At 38.6% G+C, this 10,913-nt stretch overlaps 1 protein-coding gene across 1 annotated transcript; it reads left to right on the top strand.

The window, feature by feature from the left end:
- The first annotated feature begins 9,539 nt into the window (after positions 1-9,539).
- LOC128566064 (olfactory receptor 52D1-like) lies at positions 9,540-10,496 on the top strand. Its single transcript, XM_053562982.1, has one exon. It carries the CDS (start codon positions 9,540-9,542, stop codon positions 10,494-10,496), a length of 957 nt encoding a protein of 318 aa, XP_053418957.1.
- The last annotated feature ends 417 nt before the right edge of the window (positions 10,497-10,913 follow it).

The raw sequence follows: 10,913 nt of genomic DNA, 5'->3' as shown, positions 1-10,913 counted from the left end.
AAAAAAATTCAGAATATCATTGGAATACACACATTTTGATTACATAATTTACTTTTGTACATTTTAAGTCAAAACTATAAGTGTGCCCTTCATTCAGAATGTATGCACTGTACTAGTTAGGTGTGAATTTTTTTAATAAAGTCTCCCTGGATTGAAGCAAGTTTTTATTTAATTTTAATATGTAGAATTCTGAGAAAGTTAATTCTGCAAATATTTTGCCAGTTTTCTCATTGCTTTAATGGAAGAGAACATTTTTGGTGCCTTTACTCTGTTTGTTTGTTTGTTTGTTTTCAGACAGAGTCTCACTCTGTCACCTGGGCTAGGGTGCTACGATGTCAGCCTAGTTCATAGCAACCTCAAACTCCTGGATTCAAGTAATTCTCCTATCTCAGTCTCCTGAGTAGCTGGGACTACAGGCACCTACCACAACCCCCAGCTATTTTTTCTGTATTTTAGTAAAGATGGAGTCTCGCTCTTGTTCAGACTAGTCTTCAACTTCAGAGTTCAAGTGATCCTTCTGCCTCAGTTTCCCAGAGTGCTAGGATTACAGGCATAAGCCTGTTATTTTTACAAACATCATCACTCTATATTAATGTTTCTGTGGAATACATGAATGTCAAGAAATTCAGTAATAAAATAGGAAGGAAGTTTGCTACATTTGGGAAGTGTTTTTGGATCAGACCTAGTGTGAATACCAATTTAGTCACTTCTGAGTTATATGAACTTAAGCTATCTAAAATTTAGTTTCTTCACATCTTTAAATATTACACATTTTTATTAAGTATTTTAAGATACAAATTAGTTGTTTACTTAGTTTGGCATGTGGCAGCAATGCAATGAACATTATCTTCCTTCGTCATTATCTATTCATTTTTGCTACAGAAATGTACAGAAAGAGTGAAGTCAGTTGTGTGAGTCCTCAGGTAATCATGCTAGAACTGAGGAGGGGACCTCTGACTTCACCAAGAATGCAGTGGCAAATACTCACATGACCCTTGAATCTTTTGTCATAAGGCTTAAGTCATTCTCAGGCCTGGCCTGAAATTCATCTTTAATTACTTCTTATTCCTTATGTCCAATAGTTATCAAATCTCATCACATTTCTACAAATTATTTTGTCATTTCCCTTATGCTGTATGTGCCTTGACCTTGACCAACTGAATTACTAAGGCAACATTCTTTTTTTTTTTTTTTTTTGTAAAGATAGAGTCTCACTTTATGGCCCTCGGTAGAGTGCCGTGGCCTCACACAGCTCACAGCAACCTCCAACTCCTGGGCTAAAGCGATTCTCTTGCCTCAGCCTCCCGAGTAGCTGGGACTACAGGTGCCCGCCACAACGCCCGGCTATTTTTTGGTTGCAGTTTGGCCGGGGCCGGGTTTGAACCCACCACCCTGGGTATATGGGGCCGGCGCCTTACTGACTGAGCCACAGGCGCCGCCCTACTAAGGCAACATTCTAATGGCTCCCTATACCAACTCAACCAGAATCCATCCATATTTTTCCTTTTGTTGACAATGTGATCATTCTAAAATATAATTTTTTCTAAGATAAAAGACTAGAAGATTTTCTAACTCAACTCACACACTTGGAAGAAGCAAAATTATTGCATACATATTGGACTGAAACCAAGAAGGAACATAGACGTTCAACAGAAAAGCAAATGAAAACATCAGACAACAGCGAAGAGAAGGAGAGCAGTCAGCCTACTTGCTTGATTCCAACTGGAAACATTGAGTGAATCCTGCAATCCCCCTTCCTACTAGGAAAGTATGCCATCCAGGCCACAGGAGATGACCTGACATTCCCAAGCCCTGTATCTAACTGGGGGAAGGAGGGGAAGGAGAGAAGATTGTGAGAAGGAATGCCTTCAGAAAAGGTTTCAGGCACCTTCCCAGACTTGGGTGCTAATAGGAGGATGCCGTACTTGATCCTTGCTCATAGGAAGCTATGCAGGTTCTGTGAACTAGCAGGGGGACAGACATTCACCTCACAGATACTCTGTAGGGGACTGAAGATCTGTGTCTCAAACCAGGCACAAGTAGTCAGTCATAATGAGAACTGAGTGTAGCTTGGCCTACAGCTGCTGAAGCTAGAACCAGACTACCTCCTTCACTTGTCCGGAAAGTGTGGATATGACACAGGAGTGAGTTTTACAGTGCCAGGTGGATTCACATCCAAAAGAAAACTGCAATTTGTAACTAAGTGTCCTAACTGGCCACCACAGTTTAGATGGTAGACTAAGCCCCAGCAGTTCTGGTGTGAGAGGAAAGCAAATCACTCCCCTCACATGACTATTGCACCAAGATCACTGCTCCCTCTTCCCCCATTGCCCCTTCACACAGCAGCTGCCAGTCACCCAACCATTTCTCTAGGAATAGAAGACAACCTCTGAGCCCATCAGGGCTGGTGCATGCTCCCAGAGTTGCAAGGCCTGATTACATGCTTTCCTGGTCCTGCTTCACCTCCCTCCTCCTACAGCAGGAGACCAACTCACCACCTTGGACACTGGAGGATCAGGTTAACAGAAGTTGACCATAAACCCTACTGCTGCCACCACAGCTGGATTTAACTGAGAGTGCCACCTATTGACCTGGAGGTTGGACCCTGCAGCACCTGCTGATATAAGTACACTGCATTAGTGAACAAGGTAATCTTGCCACCTCTTCTACCACCACCCACGCCTCCCCTCCTACTCAGGAGATCATGAGTCTGCTCCTCCACCTTACACAACGCTAGTAGAACCAGTGTGTGAGAAGGCCAACACACTGAGATGATTTAGTATCAAAGAAATCATATAGTCCTCACCACAGAAGGCACACAGAAGCAAAGCCAAATGACCCTACCCATATGGGTCATGTTCACATTCTCAAGAGAAAAGAATAGTTCCACCTCAAAGAAAGTAAATTCAAAAATAAGAAAAAACAATTATATCTCCAGATGACTGAAATCAGCCTAGTAATATAGAAGGCATGAAAAAGCAAGGCATTTTGGCACTCCCAAAGGAACACAATGATTACCTATCAATAGATCTCAAAAAGAAATTCTTGACACGCCAGATAAAAAAAGTCAAAAATCAAAAAGTTTAAAATTTTTTTATTAATTTTAAAGACACTCAATGAGATGCAAGATAAATATTAAAACCATAGATGCAAAAATCATCAACAAAATACTAGCATATCAAACCCAACAGCAGATGAAAAAGATAATACACCATGATCAAGTGAGTTTTATGCCAGACATGCAAGATGATTCAACATACAAAAATCAGGAAATCTGATGCATAACTTAAACAGACATAAAGGGAAAAAAACATGATCGTCTAAACCAATGCAGAAAAAGTATTTTATAAAATTCAACATCCATTCATAAAAAATATCCTCAACAAAATAATCATAGAAGGAGCATACCTCAAAATAATAAAGGCCATATATGACAAATCCATGGTCAACATCATACTGAATGGAGAAAAGTTGAAAGCATTCCCAGCAAGAACTGAAACAAGGATACCAAATTTCACCATTCCTATTTAACATAGTACTAGAAATGCTAGCCAAGCAATCAAGCAAAAGAAAAATAAAATAAAAAACATCCAAATTGGACAAAAGGAAGTCAAATTATCTCTGTTCATAGATGATATAATCATATAACTAAAAATCTTTAAAGAATTCACCAAAAACCTCTACAATTTAATAAATGATTTTAGTAAGATTACAAGATACAAATTCAGTATACAGGGTGTCCATAACGTTTGTGTGCAATTTAAAATAGACAACTATTTTTAATTAAACATGGACTTTATGAACACCCTGAATAAAAATCAGTAGCATTTCTTGCACCAATAGCAATTGATCTGAAAACTAAACCAAGAAGGCAATTCTTTTTATAATAGTTACAAAATAAAAAATGCCTAAGACTATTTTTAACCAAGGAGATTAAATATCTCTACAAGGAGCACTAGAAAACATTGATTTAAAAAAATAATAGCTGACATGAAGGGAAAGACATACCATGCTCATGGATCAGAAGAATTAATATTACTAAAATCTCGCTACTACCCCCAAGAAATTTACATATTCATTGCAATCCCTATCAAAACAGCAATGCCATTTTCATCAGATTAGGAAAAAAACAAATCTAAAATTCATATGACATGAGAAAAGAGCCTGAATAGTTAAAGTAATCCTAAGAGGACAAATCTAGAGGCATCACATTTTCTGAATTCATGTTGTAGTACAGGGCTGTAGTAACTAACACAGCATGGTACTGAAATGAAAGTAGACACATTGATCAATGGAACAAAATACAAAACCCAGAAATAAAGCCAAATACCTACAACCAAATAGACAGAAACATACACCGGGGAAAGGAAACCCTTTTCTTTTCTTTTTTTCTTTTTTTTTTTTTATTAAATCATAGCTGTGTACATTGATATGATCATGGGGCATCATACACTAGTTTCATAAATCGTTTGACACATTTTCATCACACTTGTTGACATAGCTTCCTGGCATTTTTTTAGTTATTGTGCTAAGACATTTACATTCTACATTTACTAAGTTTCACATATATCCTTGTAAGATGCTGCTGGAAAAATTAGATTGCCATATGCAGAAGAATGAAATTACCTCTTACCATATTAAAAAAAAAACACACACACAAAATGGATTAGGACTTAAATCTAAGATCTAAAGGTAAACTCTTCTGATCATTGGTCTAGGCAAAGAATTAATGAATAAGTCAAGACATCAAAAGCATAGGAACAAAAACAAAAATAAGCAAATAGGACTTAGTTAAATTTAAAAGCTTCTGCACAACAAAGGAAATAATCTACAGAGTAACCAGGAAAACTGCAGAATTGGAGAAAATATTTTCAAACTATTTATCTCATAGGGCAGCAATATCTAGAATTTACAAGGGCCTTGACAACAATAAAAAATAATCCCATTAAAAAGTGGGCAAAGGACATGAATAGATATTTTCAAAGAAGACATACAAATGACCAACAAACATAAGAAAAGATGCACCGTATCACTAATCACCATAAACGAAAGCCACATTTTATAGCAGTCAGAATGGCTATTGTTAAAAAGACCAAAAAATAATAGATACCAGCAAGAATATAGAGAAAAGGGAATGCTTCTACACTATTGGTAGGAATGTAAACTAGTGCAACCTCTGTGGTAAAACAGTATGGAGATAGCTCAAAGAACGAAAACTAGAACCACAGTTTGATCCAGCAATCCCTCTACTGGGAGTCTAACCAAACAAAATAAACCATTATAGGTAGCATGTACTTATATGTTTATGATAATATTCACAATAGCAAGAATATGGAATTAGCATAAGTGTCCATGAATGGACATTTGTATAAAAAAATGTAGTACACATACACAATGGAACACAATTCCAACACTATAGAGAAGGAAATTGTGACTTTTGCAGGAACATGCATGGAACTGGGGACCATTATCTTAAGTGGAGGAACTATTTCAAAGAAAGAGAAGTACCACTTGTCTTCACTTATCATTGGGAGCTAAATAATTTGTGCACACAAATACTAAGAGTTTGGAAGAATGAGCAATGGACGCTCTCAAAAGGACTAGGGGGTGAGCAAGGGATAGATCATGAGTAATTACTTAATACATACAATGTGCTTTATTTGGGTGATAGATGCCCTAACAGCTCTGACTTAACCACTGTGCAGTCTACCCATGTAACAAAATTACCCTTCTACCTCATAAATTTATGCAAATAGAAAATATTTTTCATGTACTTTGAAATGGATAATGGTAAGTAAGAAACTTTCAGAGCATAAAGGTTTCATAGATAAAATAGTGATATGAGGGTTTTATTTTAAAATGTGGATATTCACAATATACTGGAAACTACAAAACTTTTAGAAAATATCCACATAAAACTTTTAAAGAACACTATTTTAAGTTAATCTGGGAAGAGAATGATGTTTTATAAGGGAAGAGAGTCCAGTATTGTGAAAAGAAGAAGAATAAATTAGTTAATCCTGGGGAGGGGTTCTTTTGGAAGCAACCTTTTGTGCAAAGATTTGATGAATGGCTAATGTCTCCAGACATGAATGAATTTGGCTACAGCACTGATAACGTTCCCTAATAGAACTGGCTTCATGGGATATAAACTGGGCAGTTGCAGTAGGCCATGCTCAGAGTGGTCTTATTAGGGCTTACTTAATACTCTGCTGTCATTATAGTGAAATTCTTAATACTTTTATCTTTGTGCATTTTTTAAAGTAAATTGAATGGCATGGTGATGCATGTGGGTTCAGTGTCACTACTTGCTACACCATTCACAAAATTCTTTCATAACACAGTCTGAGAACAGAATTCTACTGAATCCCTAGTCAGTGAGAATTCAAGAAGATTCAGAGAAGTAAAGAAAGGAGGAAAGAAACAGGAGGTAAGGAAAGAAGAGAGAAAATAAGAGAGTGGAAAATGGAATCGATATTTAAACATAGACTAGATGGTTAATTTTCATTTTCTTTTAAAAAGTCACTGGAAATTTTCCCTTGCTCATTGCTATCTGATTTATCATGGCTCCTTCTTCCCTTTTTTCCCTCAACAGACACACTGCTGATCAATTCCCAGGGGAGGCCATCTGGGTTTTCATATGCTAGCATCACAGAGAATCAATAAATAACCTTCACTTCCCAAGCCCAGCGACCAGAGGAAGCTGGAATACAGAACAGAGTGGAAGACATTCATGAGCCCAGAAAACTGAGGAAAATCAAGAATTTCAACACGAATCAAACATTTATACCTTCTACTATTTATTCTGCAACTACAGACCTGCAAGGAAACACAGCTTTCACATCCCTAAACAAAGCTGTTCATTCACATACACACCTCCTCCCCAACCCATTGCACCTGACACTCTCTCCTGCACAAAGAATCTTGCACACTCATAGAATCCACGTGCACACAGTGCTCCAGCTTCCGCGTGCTCCAAGTGCAAATGTACATTTCTCACACGGGTAAGTTCTTAAAATCAGATTCCCCAAAAACTATGCTCAGTGAATGAATTTAGAAGGTATTGATGTCTAGGTCTAAGAAGGGGACTTCAAGAACTCAGCCATGTTAGTGAACCATAGACAAAACCCTGAGGCATGTTGGGAGGTGACACATTGTGAACTATCAGTTCAACATCCTTTCCTCTTCCTTTTCCAAAGAGAAAAATAAATCAAACCTGTTCTTCCCCCAACCTTTATGGTGCTTACATCCATACATACTCACATAATCGCACATTATCTTACCACAAGTACCTAAAATCCTTGTTAGGGGACAAGAACAGGCTAGAAAAAGAGGAGAAAAGAAGATGGCAGTGACTCCAGCTCTCCAGGCTCCACCATCCAAGTTGTTTTCCACCAATGTCACAGGCCAGTGTTCAGACTGAGACCCAAACATCTATCTGATGTCATTGCTGAAAGTCTCAATGCATATAGAAGGGAGAGTCCCCAATTTTCACTACCACTTTGGAGCTCAGATAATGACTGAAGTAACAAAAGCATTAAGAATTGATATTAGACAAAACACCTTGTTTATAACAAAGAGAAATTCAAGTATTAGACATATTAATAGACAGATGGGTGAGGTGAAAACCAAAAACTCTGAATCAGGAGACATGCAATCGAATTTCAATTCTGAAGTAACTTGTTTTTTGAACTAAGTTACATCAGCTCATGTCTCTGGACTAGGTCTTCTTATTATGAATGGGGATATGAATACTTTATTCTGGGGATATGAATACTTCATTCTGTTTTATTCAGAGTATATATTGTTAGGAGATATATATCTTGTTTTTTTAAAAAGGAGTGGAGAATAACTTTGGGTATCCAAATTTTTAATCTCATAAATAATAATCCTTGCTCAGTTACAAAATCTTGTGAAGTTAGGGCAGGTGGTATCATTCCCAATTCAGAGATAAAAACTGAGGCACAAAAAGGTTTTGGGATTTTTTTCCAATGTCACATAGTGATCAGTTCAGAAAAGCAGAGAAAGACTGCAGTCATTGTTCCTTCTACATTGAGACTGTTCCGAGAGGTGAGAGATTTATTTCAGGTTATACATGAATCTTGTTACAGAATCAGAACTAAAATTCAGGTTTCCTAATATTTCACTCAGGATGCTTTTAGTAACATGTTTCTGAGAGAATGTGTATAATAGTAGCTATCCTTGTCCAACAACAACAAAAAAGATGCCCTTTCTAGGCTATCCTTATGGGTGGCATCTCCAATATGCTCCAATCTCCTTTTATCTGCCTCTGTCAGCATTTAGCATTCATATCTGACTTCACATCCCTTGTACTGGTGGAGTTGTAGGACTGTGAACTGGCTTTGTCACAGTTCAAACTGTTGTCTCACCAACAAGCACATTAGATTTATTTCACGTTTTTTTGTATAATACCCACATAAATGCCCAACTCACTGTAGATATTCAGCCATAAGGGACATAAGCATGTTCAGGTTGCCTACCCTCCTTTTAGGCATTTTGGGTGGCATATGTAGGGAAGTTATTTGGTGTATATTTGGAAAGATATGTTACTCAAACATATCTATACTGAAGATACGTTACCAAGAAGAATAAGTGGATACATCATTACATTGTTAGGTCAAAAGTCAATGCCATATTAGTAATTCTCAGAATGGAGTCTTTAATGAACATGTTTTCAAAAGTATAGGTATAAACACAGTTATGGGTAGGGAGGAGGTTACAATTGCCTGAAGACACAGGCCAAGATCAATAAGATTTTATAAGATAGTGAAAGAATGGGAAAAAAGAAAAGCTCTCTAAGAAAGAGTTAAGAAAGAGAAGGCTTCTGAAAGGCAGAAAAGCTTTCCCTGAAACCCAAAAATAAGAGAGAGAGAGAAAGAAAAAATAAAGAAATGAGATGTTGTAGGCACAGGAAAGTAATGAATGAAAAAAAAAAAAACAAGCAACTTCCGCATGTGGGTGAATGTAAGGGTATGAGGTCAATAACTGATGTGTAGGTAGTGGTGTGAATAAAGTCTGGAAAGGTCAGTTTGAGCAGATGAATAAAGACTTAGCTTGGTGCTTTGAATAAAGAAGGCAACCCAACATTACTGAATATAGGATTTAACAGAATTTTTTTTCTTTTTTGTTAATTTCATTTCAGATTAATATGAGGGTACAAATGTTTAGGTTACATTGTTTTCATTTCCAAGGTAAAGTTCAAATTGTAGTTGAGCCCCTCACCCAGGAGGCAGGCTGAACACTCACACCGTCCACATTAGGTGAAATCCTGCCAATCGCCCTCTCTCCTCCTCTCTCCCCTGCCCTTCCTCTCCCTTCCTCCTGGCTAGATATACTTGTAAATGAGATAAAATGTGGTGTACTCCTGTCAAATTCTTGAACAAGTGAATATTTTTCTCAGTCTTAAAAATTATTATTTCACAGAAAGCTCCTCATTTTATGTGAATCAACCAAATACCTGATGGGCAGGGCAGGCATGCCATCACTGCTTAGATAGAACCCATTCTTTGGCTACAAGAATGTCAGTTTCCAACACCAGTGATCACAGTCTCCCAGCCATTCTCCTCCTGACCGGGATCCCGGGGATGGAGTCTGCCCACTTCTGGATTGCCATCCCTTTCTGTGCCATGTATCTTGTGGCACTGGCTGGTAATTCTGCCCTCATCCTGATCATTTCCAGGGACAAGGCCCTTCACGCTCCCATGTACCTCTTCCTTTGTCTTCTGTCACTCACTGACCTGGCTCTCAGTTCTACCACTGTGCCCAAGATGCTGGCCATTTTGTGGTTCCATGCTGGTGAGATTTCCTTTGGTGGTTGCATCACGCAGATGTTTTGTGTCCATTCTATCTATGCTCTGGAATCCTCAATTCTTCTTGCCATGGCCTTTGATCGATATGTGGCTATCTGCAACCCCCTGAGATACTCAATTATTCTCAACCGTACTGTCATAGGCAGAATTTGCCTTGCCGGCACATTCCGCAGTGTGGCTATTGTCTCTCCCTTCATCTTCTTGCTGAGGAGACTGCCCTACTGTGGTCACCATGTCATGGCACACACATACTGTGAGCACATGGGCATTGCTCGACTGGCCTGTGCTGACATCACCGTCAATATTGTCTACGGGCTGACCGTGGCTCTGCTGGCCATGGGCCTGGATGCTATCCTCATCGCCATCTCCTATGGCTTTATCCTGCATGCAGTCTTTTGTCTCCCAACTCGTGATGCCCAGCACAAGGCTCTGAGCACCTGTGGCTCCCACATCGGTGTCATTCTGGTGTTTTACATCCCTGCCTTCTTCTCATTCCTCACACATCGCTTTGGTCACCACCGAGTCCCCAGGCATGTGCACATCTTTCTGGCGAATCTGTATGTGCTGGTGCCTCCTGTCCTCAATCCTATTATCTATGGAGCCAGAACCAGGGAGATTCGGAGTCGACTTCTGAGACTGCTTGGTTTGGGGAAGATCTCAATGTGAATTACGAGCAGAAGTTGGTGATAAGAAAAATAAATGGGATGGATGGTTGTACAGATCAATTTTAATGGATGGGTTTCATGATACAATAAGAGATGGTTTGCATGAGAGGTAGCCTTCACAGGAGGAGGAATGGTTGCATGATTTGGATTTGTTGATGAACACATTGAACATACCCATTGAGCAGTGATGAATTACCCATAAAAGAAATTGCAGGGTTTTTTTTTTTCCTATATTCTCAGATGGGGCTATAATTTGCCAAGCAGGAAGGCAATTCTGATGTAGAAAGGACATTGCACCTAGTATGGGAATGTTCTACTCGAACAACAAGTGAAAAACAAATAAATCGAAAAAAGATCATTTACAATGACATGGAATCTGAACGAAGTATGCAAAGCCTAAAATCAGAGTGCTTGGGTT

Source organism: Nycticebus coucang, chromosome 14, assembly GCF_027406575.1.
Source record: "Nycticebus coucang isolate mNycCou1 chromosome 14, mNycCou1.pri, whole genome shotgun sequence".
Classification (NCBI taxonomy): Eukaryota; Metazoa; Chordata; class Mammalia; order Primates; family Lorisidae; genus Nycticebus; species Nycticebus coucang.
This window is presented reverse-complemented; position numbering and strand designations above follow the sequence as displayed.

Coding starts and splice junctions, on each gene's coding strand:
- LOC128566064 (XM_053562982.1), top strand. CDS start 9,540: ATGTCAGTTTCCAACACCAGTGATCACAGTCTCCCAGCCATTCTCCTC.